Genomic DNA, 24,869 nt, shown 5'->3' with positions numbered 1-24,869 from the left:
GCAGGCAAATAACTCATATCATAGCATATGTTGCATATCACCAAATTATCAAAAAATAGTTCATAATACTTTTCTTATGGATTAATTTGTTTATCAAAATATAGTTAGGCAATATGCTTACAAAAAATGTCTCACACAACAACGTCTTCTCGTCCTATGGGACCTTTATCCATGATTGGTGAGTGAGTCTGGTCTTCTCCTTGACGATGCACGTAAGCCTCCTAGAAAACCGTGAGGCAGCCTCGACCATGACCTAGACTTGATGGTTACTGAAGTCGTTCCTTTCTTGAGTTTCTTCAGATGGGATACACATTTGTTCTTCCTACGTTTGTGTTGAGAAAAAACTTTAGTTATTAATTTGTATTTACTTACGAATATTAATAGCAATAACATCAATAAAATTTTATTTATACTAAAGAAATACCGGATTAATATTTACCTGAGGCCGTCGTTGATGGCTCTATAGTTGCAGTGGACTGTGGAGTTGGGGGCGCTCCTCTTCTTCTAAAGAAGTATCACTTAAGTGTAATATATGTTTAATCTCATCGGGTGGTGAAGCAATCATGCGGGAAGAGGAACGCACACATCCTAGTCGTGCAGATGATGACATCTGTTAAATTTATGCAAACAATATTAGATCAAACATAATATATAATTGAATCATACAAGAGTATTCACTATGATATAAGAACAATATTAAATTTGATATTGTATTAGTCATATTGCACATAATTATGAAATATAAACAGAGCAATAACACATGCAATTATATTGCACTTTCATTGTGACCCTAGATACTTTGTGAACACTTCAATAGGTAAATGTTCAACTACATTTATATCAAATTCTAGGTTTAGCCATGAGTCCACCAACCAATTAAGACTTCCTAGCAACACAGGGTCTTCCTTCTCCGGTCGTGATGGAGACATACTGCAGTTTCTGAAATGTCCTACAATATCATAACATATCACAACTAAGTGTTAAATAAGATTTTCTTATAACATAAATATTGTCTTGATTAATCATACACATAAATAATATTTTTTAATCATCCTCTGAATCATCATAGTGTAACAGCATGGGATATTCGTCGATGGTGTGGGAGAGTAATGAATGAATCACTCTGTAATCGTCCTTCTGATACGCATCATTGTCATGTTCTTTGTTCTGTTCAACTGAAGATGGTAAAATCTCATACACATTTCTTGGTATTATCTGTTGTGTTATAAGCATTTCTCTAATTATGGGATCTCTAATATAAAATATTGGCTTAGCTTGAAAGGCTAAAATAAAGGAATCATTTGTGTATGATGTGTGAGATATATTGACGTATATAAAGTATTTGTGCTTATGCATGTGCCTATTATCAAATCAATCACATCTAAACATATGCACCTAATTTTATTCGCTATATTTTATTTCGATAATATCTTTTAGAACACTGTAATAGTCTACATCAAGCTCCCCTATATCGCCTTCATGCGAGACCATCACTCCATTGTTCTGAGAACTACGGTCTTGACCTAGAGACTGTGTATAAAACCTAAAATCATTCACATCAAAAGTTTGATAGGACTATGATTCGCACTCAGGTCCTCTTACGAGACTTCATAATTCTTGAGACACATTCTCATGATTCTATAGAAACCAACTTGCGAACTGACTTTCATATCGTATTGTAGCTTGTTGAACATTGTCACACAAGTTGTGAATTATTTGTTTATGTTTTATTAGATACGGATCGCATTCAATGCAGTTATCCAGTAAATACCAATGAGCTCTTGCATGTTCTGAATCTAAAAGTATAACTAGTGAATCGCCTCTGGCTTTCACGCGAATGTTGTGTGAGAATACCGACAAACTGGGTGTTATTGCTGTGTTGGGCTATCATGCCGATCTGGATGATTAAATCTAGTGTCAATACCACTAAGATATTGTGAGCAAAAGGTCGCATATTGTCATAATGGAAGTACAACTGTTGATCCAGATGGTTAAATCTAGTATCAAAATCAGTAAGATAATGTGAGCAAAAGGTCGCACATTGCATATACTGATGAACTCTCACACATTCTGAATCTGAAAGTACAACTCATGAACCACCTATGGCTTTCACGTGAATGTTATGTGAGAATACAGACAAACTGGGTGTCGTTGCCATGCTGGGCCTATCATCATGTCAATCTGGATGATTAAATCTAGTATCAATACTACTAAGATATTGTGAGCAAAAGAGCGCACATTCTGTGAAAATATATGCCTCAGCAATGGACATTTTTTATCGTGCTTTGTTCTTCACAGTTCACTTTAATCTACCAAAGAATCTCTCGATCGAATACATCCAATGATATTGTACTGGTCTAGCAAGTTCGATCTCACATGGTAAATGAATGGCTAGGTAAACCATGATGGTAAAAATGTGGGTAGAAATATCATCTCCAAAGGGAATAAGATTAATAGAATATTTTTCTTCATTTTCGTTAAAGCATCTCTTCTTAACATCCTTGCACACAACAGTCTGAACATATTGCTCAAACGAATCAAAGGCAATATGATTGTCTTCTTTAGACATTTGTGAACTGCAATAGGAAGTAGCCACTAAAAGAAAACGTGACTATCATGACTCTTCCTTCCTGAAAATTCAGCATCGCCCAATGTTAGATGCATAGTCCTCGAAAAACTTCACATTATTCAACCAATCAAAAAACTCCTTATGCTTATTCAAAAATGTATATTATGCATGTGGTTTTGTCGATGTTGCACTGCTTGTGTCTCAGTGCAAGTGACGATGTATCTTTCTGTCTCTTAAATCTTTTCATGTTGCATCGTTGTCCTTTATTTTCTCCTTCACATCGAGCAGTGTATATAAGATATTGTCACATATATTCTTCTCAACATGCATCACATCTAAGTTGTATCTTAGCTTCAGTGATGACCAATATGGCAGTCAAAAAAATATGATTTTTTTTGTCCAATTTAGATATTGTTGGTTGTTAGTACGTTCTTTTCTTTTTCTACCAACTCATACTTTTCCAAAATTATTGATAACGTTACTTAATTGTTCCTTCAATTCAGCTTCAAATAATTCATTTGGTGGCTCTTTGAGCTCCGCTTTACCATCGAACTCCTTCTTTCGATAACGCCATGGGTGTTCTTATGGTAAGAATCGACGGTGTGCCATATAACACGTGTTCTTGTCAAACTTCAACCTATCTGATCTTGTATGAACACTACAAACTTTACACGTCAGCTTCTGCTTAGTAGACCACCCTGATAAGTTTACATATGCTGAAAATTTATTGATAGTTCATATTATTGCCACTTTTATCCAAAATATTTGTTTAGTCGATGTGTCGTATGTGTTAATGCCTTTTATCTCATAAAACTTGCAAAACTTTAATTAACGGTTGCATGTAAACATCTATTTCATTTTCAGGTGCCTTTGGTCTAGGGATGAGTAGAGAACGTTGTATGAAATGATCTTTTATACGCTTTCATGAAGGCAGATTATACGACAATAGTGGTACAGGTCACATAATGTATGATATATTCATATTTTTGAATGGATTGATAAAGTTGCTTGCCAAGTCGAGATAAACATTGTGAGGTTCCACCGCAAACAATATATGTTCTACTCAAACTCCTTCTACACTGCAGAATCTGATGGATGACTTAGTATGTTCTCATCACTTGCATGTCTGGCCTTGTGCCACCTCATATCTGATGTTGTTCTGTTGGCATGAACAAGCGCTACAACCTCAGCTTTACGAAAAAATATCATAACACCTTTTGAGAAACTTTTATTTCTTTGCCTTTGTGTGATTTTTATCTTACAGCATTGCACTTTGGGCATGTTTCGTTATTCTCAAGCTATTATTATGTGTTATTTGAGTTGCACAACACCATTCTCGCTTGATATCCACATCTTGATTCTAGCATGCTCCTTGTTGGATTTTCCATTGATTTCTTTCAACCTTGCTTGGAACAAAAATATGTTTTTCTCACCATGATACCCTGTGCATTTTTTAACCATGACACCCAGGACCCATGCCGGAGGAGCCCCCGGACCCCCCCCCCCCCCCTCCTGTAAGGGCAAAAACTCTAAATCAGGTTCCACAACGAATCAAGTTGAACGATGCTACCCACGCTGAGAGGAGCCCCTAAACCCTCCTCCTATAAGGGCAAAAACTCAAAATCAAGCTCCACAACGAATCAAGTTGAACGATGCTATCCACGCTAGGATGAGCCCTCAAACCCTCCTCCTATAAGGGCAAAAACTCTGAATCAGACTTCACAACTCATCAAGTTGAATGATGCTACCCACGCTGAAAGGAGCCCTCAGACCCCCCTTCTGTAAGGGTAAAAACTCTGAATCAGACTCCACAACTCTTCAAGTTGAATGATGCTACCCACGCTGGGAGGAGCCCTCAGACCCCCCTTTCTGTAAGGGTAAAAACTCTGAATCAAACTCCACAACTCTTCAAGTTGAATGATGCTACCCACGTTGGGAGGAGCTCCCAGACCCCTCTCCTGTAAGGGCAAAAACTCTGAATCAGGATCTACAACTCATTTAGTTGAATGATGCTACCCACGCTGGGAGGAGCCCCCAAACCCTCCTCCTCTAAGGGTAAAAACTCTGAATCAGGCTCCACAATAGTCAATGTGCAGGTCAGTCGGTGCTTGATGGAGCAATGTATGATCTTCTGCTGGATGTGCACAGAAGCACAAAGAGAAGGGAGAGAGAGAGAGAGAGTAAGAGGGTTGATGTTCATGGCCTCCTCCAGGGGAGATTTTTTTCTCGGATAATCCTGCAGTGCAGAGACTGTATCTTAAATAATCATCTTCGGGGCACTTAAGTCTTTACAACCACTCCTTTTCAAGAATCGTCATTTTTTTTTGCACCAATGAAGGAGAGGGTACTTAAGTCTTTGCAATCGCATCAAACTCCAACGCTAATTAATGCTGACAAACATGGGGATACGAGACGCACATGCTTACATACGTGGTACTCTTTGGGACCCCCGAACATGAGATGTATCTAACTCCCCTGTTCGAGGGGGGAACATATAACCTGCTTTGTTATATTTGCCATCATCATTTAGAGTTGCATCCAATGTTGTCCCCATAATAACGTCATCCAGCAATTCATCGACCCGAACATGATCCTTTGTCGTATCCTCACTCTCATCAGCATGCACATGTACATGCTCCCAGCAAGATTATATATCACGATTCTGGATCAGATTATGATGATCAGAGGTATATGCATGGCACCAAGTATGGAACCTTTAAAAATGTAGAAGAAGTAGTTACAATGAAAAACAATCAAGCTTCTGATTTAGCATTTATTCTGACTTAAGACCTCTCATCCAAGCTTTCAAGTCATCACGATGCTTTTTAGATATTAATAAGAATAAAATTTTGGTGTTTCTTTTCTTTGTTCCTTTATTCTTTGCATATCTATTTGTGTGCTCACATTCACAAGAAGGAATTGATAAAATAACATATGCTTTTAATCTTCATTTTACCAGCTCAATTTGATCATCTTTAAACAAACACTTTTAGGGCATGACAGACTTTTTAAACTCATGAAGCACACCAATATAAACCAAAATCTATGTAAGAAATCATAAAATTTAGGGTAAAACAAGCAAATGTTCAGAACAAGAAGAGGAAAAAAGAACTGAGAACCATACCAAGCAACCTGTCTTCAGGATTGAGGGAAACTGAGAGAAAAGTTCATTCACCAAGTAAAGATCGCACAGATAGAGACAGGAACGGATTTCTGACAGTGTCACCCGAGCAGGGATCGGAGGTGGTGGCTGGCGGTGTCACCTAGAGAAATCGTAGAGAGAGAGGGGATATCCTTCGGCAGCGGTCTGGCGGTGTCACCCTGTGTAGGGATCAGAGGTGGTGGCCGGCGGTGTCACCCAGAGAAATCATAGAGAGAGAGGATTGATCCTCGATCCAGCAACGGCCAGGCAGTGTCATCCGAGCAATGAAGAGGGACGAGGCATTTTGGCGGCGATCCAATAATGGAGAGAGTTTGCAGAGAGAGAGAGAGAGAATTTGAATTAAGGCCTGATACCATGCTCTAATTATAAACCCTATAATAGTGACACCTAAATGTCATCGTTATAGAGTAAAATCTATAACGATGACAAAACCATCACCGCTATTTCTCTATAAAGGCGGCATTCTGTGGTCGTTAAATATAGCCGTAAAAGTGGTTTAACGATAATAGTTAACGGTAGCACATGTCACCGTTAATGACACATTGATAATGGCGACATACAAGGTTATCGTTGTAGAGTTTTGTTATAGAGTAAAACTCTATAACGGTGATGTCACAATGTCATCGTTATTTATCAGTAACAACATTTAATGACTATCAAATATTGTCGTCAAAAGTATTTTAATGGTAATATTTAACGGCCACATATGCCATCATTAAAGACAATCTATAACGGTGATATTTATTAATCGCTATTAGAGACATAGCGTAAACGGCGATATATAAAGTCACCGTTATTGCGGCAATTCAACTCCAGCAACAGTGGTGACTTTTTGTGTCACCTTTAATGAGTCGCCCCTATTAACCGTCATCCTTACAATGTCGGATATATTTGTATTTTTTTTATGACGTGGATACCACGACCAACCTGCCTTGCGTTGCCCACCCTTAACATCTGTGGAAATGAATGGTGGGTATAATGAATCTCTCAAAAAAAACGGTGGGTAGCGTGATCATGTGCCAGCCGACTAAATAAATCTTTGACACCTACCTCCAATATAGCACGAAGTAAAAGTTCTGCAGCATCACTAGCTCACAGAACTTTGCGGTTGAGAGAGATTCCCTACCTAACTGGTGGTTTGACGCTGCCGGCACGACTACCGGTACGGCATGCTGAGCAAACACGATTGGGTTTTCGCGTTGAGCGGTTTCTTCTGGTTATAAATTAAAAAAATGTGCTTTTTACTTTTAATGCTTAGCATCTCTATCCTACAACACTCGTCTTACTAAACATCAAGCTTGCAGTGTAGAGAGAGATGGCACCAACCTCAGTTCAGGAGGCATCGACCACCAAGGCCTTCCTCCCATCCCTCAACCATGAGACCACCCTCCCTCCCGCATTCATTCGGAATGAGGAAGAGCGGCCCAAGGTGGCCTACAACCAGTTTAGCGACGACGTGCCCGTCATCTCCCTCACCGACCTCGAGGCCGCCCGCCGTCTGCCGGTGCTCGAGCAGATGGTCAAGGCCTGCAAGGAGTGGGGGGTCTTTCAAGTGGTCGATCACGGCATCGACCCAGAGCTCATAGCTGCCATGTCCGACCTCTCGAGCCGCTTCTTCGCCCTCCCAGCCGAGGAGAAGCTCCGGTTTGACATGTCTGGCGGAAAGCGTGGCGGGTTCATGTTCAGCAACCACCTCTTCGGTGAAGCCGTGGAGAACTGGCGCGAGTTCTTCACCTTCTTTTCTTACCCGATGGAGTCAAGGGACTACTCAAGGTGGCCGGAGAACCCCCAGGGTTGGAGGGAAGTGGTACAGAAGTACTGTGAAGCAAACATGGATCTGTCCTCAAGGATACTTGGGGTGCTATCAGAAAGCTTGGGGCTGGAGAAGGATGCACTCAAGAAGGCTTGCATCCAGATGGACCAGAAGCTGCTGATCAACTTCTACCCCAAGTGCCCACAGCCTGACCTGACCCTTGGGCTCAGGAGGCACACTGACCCTGGCACCATAACACTGTTGCTGCAGGACCAGGTTGGTGGGTTGCAGGTCACTAGGGATGGAGGTGAGACTTGGATCACCGTTAAGCCTGTGGAGGGTGCCTTTGTTGTCAACCTTGGTGACCATGGTCACGTAAGTTTTGTTAACTTTTTCCTTAGTTCCTCCCCCCCAAACCCCTTCCGAGCATATCCAGTGATCGGGCCCGAGTACCTTGTAAAGTACTCGGGCTACACAAAACACAGAAAATGGCTGAGCGCTAACGAATTTCTGTGTTTTGTGTTTTACCCAAAAAATCACTAACACGGGTAGCGATTTTCTGTGTTTTGTGTGACCCCAGTACTTTGTAAAATACTCGGGCCCAATCACCTAATTAACAGCTTCTAACAGATAGTGCACCAAGAGCGGGACAGTTTATTTTGTTTCGTGGTGTTCACATGTTCTCCGTGGAAAGGTGCAGACACATTGCACACTTCGAGTGTGCTGCCGTACCTGATCGCCCTCTATCTACCGTTGCGGCGCTCCACAGCTGAAAGGCTGTATAGCAAAGATGGAGGACAGTCGGGTGAAGCGGCACACTCAAAGCGTGCAATGCCTTTGCACCTGATCCACCCTCATCAAACCAGCTATTTTATTTTTTTTGACATGTAAAACACAAAACCTTCTATAAACTCATCTAAATGAGTTGAGCCGAGCCAAGCTGCGCTGAGCATCCACTGTTTCTACTTGGAATATACTTACATTACAGAAGCTGCTCGTAGCTCAGTTCGCCGAGCTCATTTGAAAGACTGAATGTGCTTTAGACGACCTAGTACTTGAAGTTGAAGGCTTCTAATATTAAATCAAATGTGTCGTATTTTTCTTTTGCTAGTATTTGAGCAATGGGAGGTTTGCAAGAGTGGAGCACCGGGCAGTGGTGAACTCAAATCATAGCCGTCTATCTATTGCTGCATTCCAATATCCTGCACAGGAAGCCATTGTCTACCCATTGAAGATAGCAGAGGGTGAGAAACCAGTGCTTGAAGAGCCCATGACATTTGAGGAGATGTACAAGAGGAAGATGATCCATGATGTTGAGGTTGCCAAGAACAAAGAGAAAGCACAGACCAAAGTCTAGACGCCCTACTTCCACTTAGCACATGTATTAATAAAGTTGGTTTAGAGCTTTAGTAACTTGCTATGTGTGCGGTCCCAAGGGGGGGCCAAAGTTTGATTCCCATGGGGTGTCACCCATCTGTGCAACGGGACGCCTAGCATAAGCCCTGAGGGGAGGGCATCCTAGCCTCGGAGGCTTACGCAGCTGACCATGTGTGTGACCTTTTGTTAATTATTCTATTTAATATTTGGCAGAGCTAAATGGCAAAAGTATTTGTGGTTATTGGAATGACTTTGTGGTTTTCCCTCTTTGATTATAATTAGGGACTGTTTGGATTCGAATAGGATGTGACCAATGCCAATGAGATGTTGGCTAAACAAATTGGAATTTGAATTTGGATTTGGATTCGGATTCGGATTCAGATGATGACAAGCTCATATAAAATATGCCTTTTTTACATGTAAACGGATTCAAATATCCATCAAATTCGAATGTTTCTTGGATTTGGTAGCAAAAAATTATTATAATCGGATATTGTTTTGGCTTAACAAATGCAACTAGATATCTACTTCAGGGCCGTTTTGCAATAATGGATCTTGAATGATACTATATTTTTTGATAGAGAAAACTGGGGTTAGGCAGACCCTATCAGTTATACAACCATACCATTGAGATTCGAACTTGCAACGTCCCAACACAAGGTGACGTGCACTAACTACTGCCAGACAAGCGGAGCCCCCATTGGTATCTTGAACGATGCTATTGGCTCATTCCTTGTCGGGATGCAAATGGATTGGATCTGGAACAACTAAATGCATGGAGAATTGGATTTGAATCAGATCCAAAACAGCCAAAAATCACATCATCTTTTAAAGGGCTTATAAGAACCTCATTAGATTGCACTAAAAATCCGAATCCAGGTCCAAATCCATGAAAAAAGAATTGCAATCTTGAAAATATGAAGTTAATTACCCTTATCTTAAGGTCACAAAAAGTCAATTTTTAAATTTTTTTTTTAAAAAGTACCCTTTGTAATTACTTTCTTGACTTTATGTTTTCTATAAAAGGCACAAATGTATTAGACGCTTAAAAGTAATTACATAAATTTTGAAAAAGGTTTTTTCCATATCAATCCCTAACTTATGAGTGATTGACAAGTCCATCCCTTGCCTTTTCATCAAACATCCCACAATCATACTTGAGGTCAACTACCGTGAGCTGAACTGACAGAAATCATGAGATGACAGATTTGCCCTCAAGGATGAATAACACTACAAGAAAAATGCTAATTAGCGACGAAAATTTGTGATGAATTTTTTTCATTGCAAATTTGTGATGGCTTAGCGAGAGAAAGCTATTCGTCGCTAAAATTTCACTTATTTGTAAAATTAGCGACAGAAAATATTTCATCGGTAATCCGTCGCTAATTAGCGACGGATTAGCGATGGAATTTATTTCATCTCACAATCCATCGCAACTTAGCGACGGATCAGCGTCAAAAAAAATTTGTGGCTACCCCGTCGCCAAGTAGCGATGGAATTTTTCTATCGCTAATTTTCTCGTAAATACCTAATTTGAGTCACTTTCTTTCCATTTATGTTTCGTCTCCATCTCTCATCGCCCACCGCACGTCGTCCGTCACTCGTCGCTCGTCGCCCGCTACCCACCGACCTCCTCCTTCGGCTCAGGTAACCCCTGACTCCCCCTCTCTCTTTTCTTTTTCATCGGTTGTTTCCTTTTTTGACAGAGAGAGGTTGAGCTTCCTTGTCTTACGGGATGCGAGAAAGGGGCTTGATCCTCCTCCTTGTGCTTTTTTCGTCGGGGAGGGGCCGTGCCCCCTCCCTGTCTTACAGGATGCACGGGAGGGGCTCGGACCCCTCCCCTATTTTTTTTTCACCAGGGAGGGGTCGAGCTCCCTCCCTGTGCTTTTTTAGCCGGGGAGGGGCCAAGCCCCCTCCCTGTCTCCCTGACATACAGGATGCGCAAAAGGGGCTCAGCTCCCTCCCCTATTTTTTTTTCACCAGGGAGGGGCCGAACCCCCTCCCTGTTTTTTTGTTTTTTTTTTTTTTGCCAGGGAAGGGCCGAACCCCCTCCCTGTCTCCCTGTCTTACGGGATGCGTGGGAGGGGCTCGGCCCCCTCCCCTTTTTTTTCTCCAGGGAGGGCCCGAGCCCCCTCCCTGTTTCCTTGTCTTACAGGATGCGAAGGAGGGGCTCGGCCCCCTCCCCTATTTTTTTTTTTTTGCCAGGGAGGGATCGAGCTTCCTCTCTGTATTGTTTTGTATATTTGTTCTTTGCAGGTACGTTACTGAGCTAATTGCACGATGCTTAGTGCTAAGCATCGCATGCGGCTAAAAATATAATGCAAAAAGAAATAAAAAAATGCAAAGGCAAAAGCAATGCAAATCGGGTAAATACATGTGGTGAGTAAGTGATGCAAGTGCATCACATGTTATTTAATTTCTTGGATGTAACACTTTTATGTTCACACACTCACTTAGTTGTGGATATCTAGAACTGCTTTGATGAAGTTTAGAGATCATGTTGAGCATGATTTTAATATATGAAAATAGAAGTATTCTTATTTTTGAAGTTCGGATTTCATGCTAAGCATGGTAGTAGTTAGCGGGATATTGGAGTGTGTTTGTTACAGGTATATGTTTGACATTGTTTTGATATGAATGATTTAAATGTATTGCAATGTTTGATGTGTCTGTATCCATGCTTGCATGAAGTTATTTTTCATTTGATTATATCTTCTATGTGAAATTGTATCATGAAAACATGCTTAAAATGAATGTATCATTTTATGAAATGTGATTTCATATTTCTAAATATCCTCATGATGTGTATAAATATGATTTGATGGTGTTGCACACAAAAATATTGAATTATCAATGCATGCATAATAGTTCATGGAATTGCATTTTATATTAAGCATGTTTGTGGTATAAAGGAGAAGAAAATTTATGCATTGACTGAAACAAAAAAATTGCTCACAAACAATCATCAAACAAGAATTAATAGATTAATTAGATATTTTTTTCATCATAGCATTTTTATGATTCCCTTTTAACTAGTGATGATAATATATGTAACATAAGACAAAATGGTTGTAAATCGTGAATGGATGTATCGTAGGATAGTTGATAATTAGGTATCGCATGAATATATGGATGGTATTGACGGTTTTATTCAATTCACAACGGTAAGTGTTAGTACAGTGGATCCCACCGATCGGATCAGATGCCCCTGCATGATATGTAAAAACAATTGATTTATAGAACCTCATGGCGTTAGACATCACATATACATGAAGGGTTTTGTTAGTAGTTATCAGAATTGGACGCTTCATGGTGAAGAATTTTAGAATAATTTTAATGCATGGGTGGATGTGGTGCACGATAATCTATATGTGAATTTGATATTTGATGTCGCAAACAAGTCAACGATGAATAGTGGCATGTGTGTCCAGGGTAGCGGTTACGGTGAAAATGAACTTGACTACTACGGTGTTATAGAAGAAATAATGAAGTTCACTTACTTAGGCATAAATAACAGGTTAACTTTATTCAAGTGTCATTGGTTTGATCCCACAACAACAAGAGTCGACAAAGCCTCAAGTATTGTGGAGGTGAATCATAAATCAAGGTTTGGAATATATGAACCATTTATATTAGTCACGCAAGCTCAACATGTTTATTATACTTCATATCTGAGTACAAGGAAGTCAGATAGAAATGAATGGTGGGCAGTTTGCAAGGTGAAGTCTAAACTATACCTCGAGTATGATCAGTTACAGGAAGACAAGTTAACTGAAGAGAGTGATTACTGTCAATCAGATGATATGTATGACTTCTCTTATGGTCATGATGTCACACATGGTTTGCATGTCACATCTCCTTTGTTCGATGGCACACGTATGAAAGAATGTGATCCAAATGATATACCAAGTGGATGGGTGCACAATGTAGAAGAAGACGAAGAGAAGGAGGAAAAAGAAGAATATGAAAGTGAAACAAGTGATGAGGAAGCAAACTCAATCTAGTGAAATACATGTTTGAGTGCTATGAATGATTTGAATGTATTGCCATGTTTGATGAGGTAGTAGTTATGAGATAGTAGTTAGCGAAATATTGGAGTGTGTTTGCTGCAGGTACATGTTTGACATTGATATACTATGAATGATTTAAATGTATTGTCATATTTAATGTGACAGTATCCATGCTTGCATGAAGTTATTTTTTATTTGAATATGTATCCATAAAATTGCATATCATGTAACTGATCCAAATAACATTTTTATTTGTTAGAATATGGTTCGTGGAGGTCATAGTGGTCGAGGACCAAGTAGAGGCCGTGGGACATCATTAGGTAAATGTCTTTGTGTTATATTTAAATATAGGCATTCATTATGTTTTTGCTTATATGTTGATATAAACATTGTTACTTGTTAATCGTCTTTATAGGATCTCAGCTCAGTGATAGGAAAACTCAGCCTTCGTCTTCACGCAATGCTTCGATAAGTATATCAGTTAAATAATTGTATACTTGATTAGTTTAAATGTGCATTGTGTGAATTTCTAACTCATTGTTCTGTAGGTAATGTTTCGCCTACACATGACCCACCTACATCAGCTACTCATACACATCACGAGACAACGTCGGATGCATGGTCTTCTCAGTGTGACACACGATGACTCATTTAAATAGTGTATATCGATAATCGACCGTAAGTATTTCATTGTCATTTGTCCAATACTTATCTTATGAATAGTGTATATCGACAGTCCATTGTTAATGTGTATCAATTGATGTGCAGTGTGAGGTTCGAGCAACAAGAAGTAATACGAGAAATTAGGAAGTTACTACTGCAACATCTTTCAAGACCGATCGTGTAATGAAAAGAGTACCCGACGGAGGAGTTGGATAGATTAATGTCCTCATTCATGGTATGCAGTCGTTTATCATAACTAATGTGTTTCATATTTAATTTTTTGTTATACTCGTCTGTGCTAACTTTCTGGAAGTATTTTTAAGCTTTCCATCACTTCGTAACTGTGAATGAGGAGAAAGACGCGAGGGTAGTGTGGTAGAAGGTGACTGTCAATTGATTTACCGACATGCTGCACAATATGAAGACTGCAGCAAAAAAAGCAGTTGATGGGATAGATGATTCACTGCAGTGGAAGGGTCATGGCCCTTCTACTATCAGGAGAGATTATTGGGAGGGCATGTGTGACAAGTGGACGAGCAATAAATTTTGAAACCGCTTAGCAAAGGTTGTACAAAACCGAGCGAAGATGCCCGATGCCCATCTACACACAGGTGGATCTAGGACTTTTGGGAGCCACCAGAAGAAAATGGTAACTCAACAATATATATATTGTAAGTATTTTTGCATACTTATTAATTAATTTTTTTATCATTTAACAATGCAAGAAGCATAAAAATGAGACAATGTGCCTTACAAGGATGTGTTTGTTGAAACACATAAACATAAGAGCACGAAAGATTTTGTATCAGAGAAGGCGAGAGCGACATCGATATGTATTTATTGTATTAATAAACATTGCAATATACAAGTTACTATCAATTACGTTATCATAAATATTGTAATTCTTAATTATTAATTCATATTGTAATCATTACTTTGTAGGAGTCATACGGGCAGCAAATGGTAGAGCGATATGGCGATGACTACACTCAGCATCCGCCTTTTTATCATGCAGCATAGGTGACTGCAACTGGTGAAGCCAAAAAGGGTCGTGTGTTCGAGTTTGGGAGTAACATGAACAACACAGCAGTCGTTGCCTCCTGCAGTCATAACTCTCAGAGTTCTCCCGCCAGCATCAACTCCCAATGTCCAATTGACCCTTCTATGTCTTGGGATGATGTCTGTCAGCATTTTGATGACAAAATGCAGTACTTTTTAAATGAAGTCATTCCCAACATTATCCATAATGAATTATGCAACTTTTTTTGGGACAGGGGAACTTCGTCTGCATTCAACATGAGCTCTGGTGTCCGTCAGGTATAAAGATTCATATCATTTGTTTTATGTCATTAGATTTCAAGCTAGTATATGCATGATTGCCTCACTATGAATTTTTTTGACACCTTTAGAACACATATATGCATGATTGATTCATTATACAAATTTTATAACACCCTTATAACACATATACACAGGATTGAATCACTATGAAAGTTTTTTTACAACCTTACAACACATATATGCATGATTTCATCACTATAAAATTTTCTTAGTGCATTATAACACATATATGCATGATTGAATCATTATGAAAGTTTTTTGACAACCTTAGAACACATACAAGCATGCTTTCATCACTATGACAACTTTAGAACACATATAAGCCGGATATTAGCATATATGAAAGTTTTTAATGCCTTATAACACATATATGCATGATTGAATCACTATAAAAAAATTTGACTGCCTTAGAACATGATACGCATGATTGAATCACATATAAAGTTTTTTAACTGCCTTAGAACACATATGAGTAATATTGAATCACTATAAAAGTTTTTTGACAACCTAAGAACACATACAAGCATGCTTTCATCACTATGAAATTGTTTTACTACCTTAGAACACACATATGCATGATTGAATTACTATAAAATTTTCCTTAGAACACATATATGCATGATTTAATCAATATGAAAGTTTTTTGAGTGCCTTAGAACACATATGAGCATGATTGAATCACTATGAAAGTTTTTTTACAACCTTAGAACACATATAAGCATGATTTCATCACTATGAAAGTTTTTTTATTGCCTTGTAACACATATATGCATGATTGTGATACATAACACATTTATTTGATAGCCTTATAAACCATATATGCATGCGTGGATCACTATGACATTCTTTGACAACCTTAGAACACATATCTGCATGATTGAATCACTATAAAAAAAATCAGTCTTAGAACACATATCTGAATTCGGTTAATGTCCTTCAGTTTATTGCTAGTCTATGTGTCATTCAGGCATTTACTTTGTTACATTAGATTAGGTGCATTGCATATAATTTATTTCATTATATTTTGTTTATAAATACTAACATTTTGGTTCTCTTGTAGGATGCTGGAGATGATCAGCGTAGAAGAGCGGATGGAGGCATGGAGGGAGGGGCAGATCGAGAAAATAAGGAGGAGGATGCCCAGAATCTTGGCGAGGATTAGATTCATGTGTTTAATTTGTTTGACGTACTTGTAACTAATTATAACTTGATAAGGACTGTATTTGGTTGTTAAAGTTGTTTAACTTAGAACTTATGTTAAATTTGTTTCACTTGTATATGTATTTTTTATATATACTTTGTTTTTTATAAGCAGGTTATATGAATTATATAACGAGAAATTTTTCTCGAGTTTCATGTTTTAAAAAAAATAATAATTTTTTTTTTAAATTAGCGATGGATATAATTTGTCGTTACTCTGTCGCCAATTTAAATCAGTCGTTGGTTTGCGACGAAATTTAAGCAGTCGCTAATGTCAGTCACCAAATTGGTGACGGACATTAGCAATGGATATGAATCCCTTGTTATAGCTTAGCGACAGATTAAATTCCGTCGCATATCCAAATCAGTCTCTATTTAGCGACGGATTAGCGATGGACATGATCCGCCGCTAATTTGTCGCTACTTAGCAACGGATTGGCGATAGATAAATTCTGTCATGGTTTAGCAACAAGGGTTATGCGACGGACGCTATTCGTTGTTAAACACGTTAGCGATGGATTTTACGATGAATTAGCGATGAATAGAGTTCATCGCTAATATGCATTTTTCTTTTAGTGCAAGGAAATCAGATGAGGTAGGAATGGATTTAAGAATCTGGAACAAAGCAGTGACTTTGGAAAATGGTGTTAAATTGCTTATAGCCAGTCTGGACTCGAAGCAAGTTATATGTTCCCCCTCCCCCCCCCCCCCCCACCCACCCACACACACCTCCGAACAGGGCATCTCATGCTCGGGGGTCCCAAAAAGCACCACGTATTTAAGTATGTGTGTCTCGTATCCCCATGTTTGTCAGCATTAATTAGCATTGGAGTTTGATGCGATTGCAAAGACTTAAGTACCCTCTCCTCCATTGGTGCCAAAAAAAAAACGATTCTAGAAAAGGAGTGATTGTAAAAACTTAAGTGCCCCGAAGATGATTATTTAAGACCCAGTCTCTGCATTGCAGGATTATCCAAGAAAGAAATTTCTCCTTGAGGAGGCCATGAACATCAACCCTCTCACTCTCTCTCTCTCTCTCTTCTCTTTCTGCTTCTGTGCGCATCCAGCAGAAGATCCTACATTGCTCCATCAAGCACCGACTGACCTGCACATTGACTGTTGTGGAGCCTGATTCAGAGTTTTTACCCTTATAGGAGGAGGGTTTGGGAGCTCCTCTCAGCATGGGTAGCATCATTCAACTAAATGAGTTGTGGATCCTGATTCAGAGTTTTTACCTTTACAGGAGAGGGGTCTGGGGGCTTCTTCCAGCGTGGGTAGTATCATTCAACTTGAAGAGTTGTGGAGCCTGATTCAGAGTTTTTACCCTTATAGAAGGGGGGTCTGAGGGTTCCTCCCAGCGTGGGTAGCATCATTCAACTTGATGAGTTGTGGAGCTTGATTCAGAGTTTTTGTCCTTATAGGAGGAGGGTTTGGGGGCTCCTCCCAGCGTAGACAACATCGTTCAACTTGATTCGTTGTGGAGCCTGATTCAGAGTTTTTGCCCTTACAGAAGGAGGGTTTGGGGGCTCCTCCCAGCGTGGGTAGCATCGTTCAACTTGATTCGTTATGGAGCCTGATTTAGAGTTTTTGCCCTTACAGGAGAGGGGTCCGGGGGCTCCACCCCCCCCCCCCCCGACATGGCCCTGACAAGTTTGTCCTAATTCGAGTAGCGATTTACAGCGATTTGTTTACTAAATAACACTACAAATCGCTATAGTGATTTGCGGAAGACACTACATATCGCTATAGTGAGATCCAACAACAGTATAAATAATTATGGGGCTCGTTGGAGACCCAAAAACATTATAAATCGCCATAGTAATTTGCGGAAGACAGTACAAATCGTTGTTGGAAGGCCGGATAACACTATAAATCATTGTGGGGCTCGTTGGAGACCCGAAAACACTATAAATCGCTGTAGGAAGGCCCGACAATACTACAAATCGTTGTTGAAAGACCGGACAACACTATAAATCGTTGTAGGAAGGCCCGACAATACTACAAATCGTTGTTGAAAGACCGGACAACACTATAAATCGTTGTGGGGCTCGTTGGAGACCCGACAACACTAAAAATTAATGTAGGGGAGTCATTGAAAAAATCGTGGGAAATAAACAGAAAAAGAAAATGAAAAATCGTGGGAAGGGGTGTTACGAAAACCTCGAGCAAGAAACAACTGAAGGAAACATGAGCCCCACGATTAAACAAAACGCTTTATTGCTCTTTGTCGATAGTTAAAAGAGGGAAAGAAAATAAAAAATTATACAAGGCCCCAAAAAAATTTGGTCTGGGGGGAGCTGCCCCCCGCCAGGGGCGGCCCCTCCTGGACCCCCGCCCACTGACCGCGCAGCGGGACCCGCACCGGGGGGAGCCCCCGGACCCCCCTCCTATAAGGGCAAAAACTCTAAATCAGGCTCCACAACGAATCAAGTTGAATGATGTTACCCACGCTGGGAGGAGCCCCCAAACCCCCCTCCTGTAAGGGCAAAAACTCTAAATCAGGCTCCACAACGAATCAAGTTGAACGATGCTACAGTCAGTGTGCAGGTCAGTCGGTGTTTGATGGAGCAATATAGGATCGTCTGCTGGATGTGCATAGAAGTAGAAAGAGAAGGGAGAGAGAGTGAGAGGGTTGATGTTCATGGCCTTCTCTAGGGGGAACTCTTTGCCTCCCTTGATTTCTTCTCTAGAGAGAGAGAGAGGGGGTTTTACAGTGTTTTACGGAGAAAGAAGAAGAAGAAGATGACGATGAAAAATTCAAACAGACATTTTTGATGACTCAGATTCGTTTCGTTGTGTAAACTTTGAAGAGTCAACATCATCCTCGAGTTTCTGGATGAAAAACATGTTTGTCCTTTTTTTGAACCGTTTGTTTTCTTTTTTTGAATTGACATTTTTGTCATTTTTTCAAACCGTCGTTATATGACAAGAATAGCAAGAAAGGGTACTTACTTCTTTACAATCGAACCAGACTCCAATGTTGACTGATGTCAACATACACGGGAATACGAGCCCACATGTAATTATATACGTGGTACTTTTTGGAACCCCCGAACACAGTTCAGTGAATCATGGGGGGGGGGGGTGAACATACTCCACCCTCTCGTCTGGACTAGTGAGATATTTGGGTTTAGGTTTAATCATTGTGAGCTTATGAAAGCGACTCACTTATGCCCCCACATTTACGTGGCACAACGGTCTCTGGACCTCGGCTTGGTTTTCGGTGAGGATTCCTTCGTCATCAAAAAAAAATTGAGAAGAGATCGGGTCAAAAGCAGCTGTGACGGTAAGATGAACAACATCCACGAGTGGTATGCCCATCGCTTGGGTGGGTCCCACTTTTTTTCCCCGATGGATGGCATCGGAGTGGCACAAAATGAACCCCGTCTGGGTTCGCTTAAAATGAATGCTACATAATGAGCCCTGTCAGAGCTACTTCTGACCTGATCCGGACTCAGTAAATTTGCCACGCACTCATCTGCTGTTGGGAACATCCAAGAGAATGAATTCACGGCGTTCAGTGATTGGACAAGTATGTTGTAATGTACTTGACAAACGTTGAAAACGGCAAAATCTATTTTTTTAAAAACTCGCAAGAATTTGAAAATTTTTCATAAATCTTGCATTTTTTTCGGAAAAATCTCGGCAATAAAAACTAAATTAAATATATAAAAATATATATTTTTTATAAGAAAATATTAATAAAAAATATTTAAAAATAAAAATACATGGTTTTTCCATGATAAACACGTAAATATGATGTTTAAATCGTGATATTTATGTTTTTCATAAATCTCACAATATTTTGAAAATCTTGCAAGAATTTGTTGTTTTAAACGATATTATGGCAAGATTTTCATAAATGTTGCGATATTTGTCACTATGGTACTCTGATCTATGGCTACCAACAGGTCGAGTAACCCGACCCATTAAGGTCCACTGAGATTCCAGTCAAGCTGACAACCCGATACAATCCCGATTGACAGTCCTAGTCTGTCCACTGGATCTTCTTTCCTGATTCATATAGCACAAAGCCACATTACAAAAAATGCAGTTCATAGAAAGAACGTCCACCCACCACGAGCCATCCTCCATCAACAGACTTTATACTCAGCACTTATGGAGCAGGCTGCTTGGTATCCGCCAAAATAGTATTATTACATGCTACTGGTCCCTGTTCTCTAGGATCCATCACACATCCTTCTAAAAGAGAGCTATTCCTGTGATGGGGGTCTCATTAAAGGGAAATTTGGAGCAAGTGCATTCAGATCGCGCAAAGTCTATGTGCAGTTGGCAGTTGCCGTCACCCATTTTCTGTTGGGACCCACAGCTCACTGACTATGTCAGAAAATGGATGGTCAGGTGCAGCAGCACATGCATTTTGTGTAATGCGATTGCATCTGATTCACTGAATCCTCTTGAAGTGTGGGACCCATCTTAAAAGGAGGGTGTTAGAAAGTTACAGAGCCTAATAAACACGACAGAAATAGAGAGATTCTAGATGAAAATAAGGACTGACACACAATTTATGTGGTTCGGCCAATGGCCTACGTGGGTCGTAGAGGATTTTAACTATGTCAAAAAAAAACTTTTCTCATTTGGGTGGTAGAGGATTTCTTCAAGTGACATGTCAGGATTGTAACATGGAATTCAATCCACATGTCAACATAGGTGAGGCAAGGCTCAAGTGATTCACTGAATCCCACGTCTATGTTTGGGGTTTCCAAAAAGAACCACGTATATAAGTACATGGGGCTCCTATTCCCATGTATGTTGACATCACTCGAGTCTGGTGCGGTTGCAAAGACTTAAGTACCCTTTCTTGATATTCTTACCATAAAATGATGATTTGAGAAAATGACAAAAATGTCCTTCATTAAAAAAAGAAAAACAAATGGTTCAAAAAAAGGATAAACATGTCATTCATCCAGAAAGTCGATGATGATGTTGACTCTTCAAAGTCTACACAGCGAAACGAACCTTAGCCGACGATCCGATGGTGATCCGGCGAAACGATGGTGAGCCGGCCATCCAATGGTGAGCCGGCGATCCGATGGTCATCCGACAAAACGAACCTGAGCCATCAAAAATGTCTGTTTGAACTTTTCATCGTCATCTTCTTCTTCTTTCTTCTCCGTAAAACACTGTAAAACTCTCTCTCTCTCTCTCTCTCTCTCTCTCTCTCTCTCTCTCTCTCTCTCTCTCTCTCTCTCTAGAGAAGAAATCAAGGGAGGCAAAGAGTTCCCCCTAGAGAAGGTCATGAACATCAACCCTCTCTCTCTAGAGAAGAAATCAAGGGAGGCAAAGAGTTCCCCCTAGAGAAGGTCATGAACATCAACCCTCTCACTCTCTCTCCCTTCTCTTTCTACTTTTGTTCACATCCAGCAGACGATCCTACATTTCTCCATCAAACACCGACTGACCTGCACACTCACTGTAGCATCGTTCAACTTAATGAGTTGTGGAGCCTGATTCATAGTTTTTGCCCTTACAGGAGGGGGTTTGGGGGCTCCTCCCAGTGTGGGTAGCATCATTCAACTTGATGAGTTGTGGAGCCTGATTTAGAGTTTTTGCCCTTACAGAAGGGGGGTCCGGGGGCTCCCCCCGACGATTTGTAGTATTTTCAGGCCTTCCAACAGTGATAACACTATAAATTGTTGTTGGAAGGTCGGATAACACTATAAATCGTTGTGGGGCTCATTGGAGACCCGAAAACACTACAAATTGTTGTAAGAAAGCCCAACAATACTATAAATCGTTGTTGAAAGGCCGAATAACAATATAAATCATTGTGGGCTCGTTGGAGACCCGAAAACACTACAAATCATTGTAGAAATGCTCGATAATACTACAAATCGTTGTTGGAAGACCGGACAACACTATAAATCGTTGTGGGGCTCGTTGAAGACCCGACAACACTAAAAATCATTGTAGGAGAGTCATTGAAAAAATCATGGGAAAGAAACAGAAAAAAAAATAGAAAAATCGTGGGAAGGGGTGTTACGAAAACTTCGAGCAAGAAACAACCGAAGGAAACATGAGCTCCACGATTAAACAAAACGCTTTATTGCTCTTTTTCGATAGTTAAAAGAGAGAAAGAAAATAAAAAAATCATACAAGGCCCCAAAAAAATTGGTCCGGGGGACGCTGCCCCCCTCCCGCTGACCGCGCAGCGGGACCTGCATCGGGGGGGAGTCCCCGGACCCCCCTCCTGTAATGGCAAAAACTCTAAATCAGGCTCCACAACTCATCAAGTTGAATGATGCTACCCACGCTGGGAGGAGCCCCCAAACCCCCTCCTGTAAGGGCAAAAACTATGAATCAGGCTCCACAACTCATCAAGTTGAACGATGTTACCCACGCTGGGAGGAGCCCCCAAAACCCCCTCTTGTAAGGGCAAAAACTCTAAATCAGGCTCCACAACTCATCAAGTTGAATAATGTTATTCACGCTGGGAGGAGCCCCCAAACCCTCCTCCTGTAAGGGCAAAAACTCTAAATCAAGTTCCACAACTCATCAAGTTGAATGATGCTACCCACGTTGGGAGGAGCCCTCAAACCCCCCTTCTGTAAGGGTAAAAACTCTGAATCGGACTCCACAACTCTTCAAGTTGAATGATGCTACCCACGCTGGGAGGAGCCTCCAGACCCCTCTCTTGCAAGGGTAAAAACTCTGAATCAGGATCCACAACTCATTTAGTTGAATGATGCTACCCACGCTGGGAGGAGCCCCCAAACCCTCCTCCTGTAAGGGTAAAAACTCTGAATCAGGCTCCACAATAGTTAATGTGCAGGTCAGTCAGTGTTTGATGAAGCAATGTAGGATCTTTTGTTGGATGTACACAGAAGCAGAAAGAGAAGGGAGAGAGAGAGTGAGAGGGTTGATGTTCATGGCCTCCTCCAGGGGAGATTTCTTTCTCGGATAATCCTGCAGTGCAGAGAGTGGGTCTTAAATAATCATCTTCGGGGCACTTAAGTCTTTACAACCACTCCTTTTCTAGAATCGTCATTTTTTTGGCACCAATGGAGGAGAGGGTACTTAAGTCTTTGCAATCGCATCAAACTCCAACGTTAATTAATGCTGACAAACATGGGGATACGAGACGCACATGCTTAAATACGTGGTGCTTTTTGGGACCCCCGAGCATGAGATGCCCTGTTCGGGGGTTAACATATAACCTGCTTTGCCAATCACTCAATGTGCTCACCTTCTAGGGGCTAGATAATTAATTTCACAAACTTTTCTCAAAAAGATAGAGAGTGAAGCTAGCTAACATCCACAGGCCAACCTCCCTCAGCCATCATGCTGCAATTTTCATGATGCAATATGTATAGCAGTGTGGCCAAAACCGAACCGAGTCGGCTCATATCGACCAATTTGCCAATTTGAACCGAATCGTCAGTTCACTGTTTTAAGTGCAAATCAGCCTGAATCCGTTTTTCTTTTTTCCTTTTTTTGGTAGTTATGATGTTCCTTTGCTATTATACTGCATAGGCATTAAACGCACATTTTAGAACCTAACTGGACCCTATTCATCATTTAATTCATTTATGTATTTTCCTTGCTTAGATACTTTTTTTCAAATTGTTTAAATATGGTTTCCTTGGATTTAAAGGACAGTTTTTTAGTAGACCAATTCAAAATGATTTGATTCAGTCCAGATCGGTTAGAATTCCTGAATCTTTATGAAAAACGATTCAGTTTTAAAACCAATTCGGCAAGCAGCTCAGTGCATAAACTTTTAGTCCTATTTCATGAACTACATTTGTCAATGTTCATCATAATCATTTGTTTAGAATCTCCATTGCATTCAAAATTTTCTTGAGGTGATCTATTATTTATTCTTGGGATAGACTTTATGTCATGAAGGGTACAATAGATTCAAACTACCAGCTTTTAGGGCATTCTTCATCTTTCACTTTTGGGATATTCACAGTTTAGAGAAAAAAAATGTTGAACATCATCGAGTCAATGCAGTTTGTTCTGTTCTGATGGGAAAGCTAGGGGACATAACCCCACAGGATTCAAACCAGAGACCCCATGGTTATGAATGCGCAACCTAACCATTCAGCTGCCTCATTCAACCCCAACTCTTTCCTTTGTTTGCTGAACCCTGCAAGCAGATTTATGAGAGCGCCCTTTGGTTTTTTCAATTTTGCTTCATGTTTTTACATACATCTCATGAGGTAGAGGACAGTGCTAAAAGTCACATGGTGACTTTATATCTAACTCAATCAAAGTAATGGATCCAAATCATATTTCAGGCAAAGAAGGGGCACGTTCTTCATGTGATAATGACAAACTTAATATAAAGAATGCTGCTTGAGAATCAAAATGAAGCATCTTCAAATTAGTGAAATTTCACCTACTCAACGCTCCACTGAACCCACAATTCCATCCTAGTAGGCGACAGGGCTGGAAAATATACCGAGCATCTCATGGGTTGGTTCAGCTCTTCGTGAACTCAATTGTGTTTGGTTAGTGTAGCCAGCGCGAGTCGACTAATGTGCAGCTTGCTTATCTTAAACGAGTCGAGCACAAAACACAAAACACTCTTAATTGCATAATTTAGCCACCAAATTGTAAATCTAACCATACAGGTGTGTTTAGCATGACTTTTTAGTATATTAAAAGGTTTATCTTGTTTAATATACAATGAGATTTCAGTTTCTGAGACTAAGAAAATTAACCAGCTCACAATTCTTGAAAATAAGGGTGGTTTAAAAACTGTATAAAACATCACATTTGAGTCAATTTTCATACATGAAAATAATAAATACAATATGCTAAACA

At 40.2% G+C, this 24,869-nt stretch overlaps 1 protein-coding gene across 2 annotated transcripts; it reads left to right on the top strand.

The window, feature by feature from the left end:
• Positions 1–6,710: 6,710 nt before the first annotated feature.
• On the top strand, positions 6,711–9,082 carry LOC149838294 (flavanone 3-dioxygenase F3H1-like). Of its 2 annotated transcripts, none has more exons than XM_090007656.1 (3): positions 6,711–6,894; positions 7,037–7,860; positions 8,597–9,082. In XM_090007656.1, exons 2-3 carry the CDS (start codon positions 7,048–7,050, stop codon positions 8,840–8,842), a joined length of 1,059 nt encoding a protein of 352 aa, XP_089863782.1. In that variant the 5' UTR covers positions 6,711–6,894; positions 7,037–7,047; the 3' UTR covers positions 8,843–9,082. The 2 variants fall into 2 exon arrangements, with proteins under 2 accessions (XP_089863782.1, XP_089863783.1); XM_090007657.1 differs by having other exon boundaries at positions 6,711–6,948.
• The last annotated feature ends 15,787 nt before the right edge of the window (positions 9,083–24,869 follow it).

Source organism: Nuphar pumila, chromosome 5 (genome assembly GCF_984573655.1).
Source record: "Nuphar pumila chromosome 5, dmNupPumi1.hap1.1, whole genome shotgun sequence".
Classification (NCBI taxonomy): Eukaryota; Viridiplantae; Streptophyta; class Magnoliopsida; order Nymphaeales; family Nymphaeaceae; genus Nuphar; species Nuphar pumila.
The sequence above is the reverse complement of the archived record's forward strand: the minus strand, read 5'-3'. Positions and strand labels throughout refer to the sequence as shown.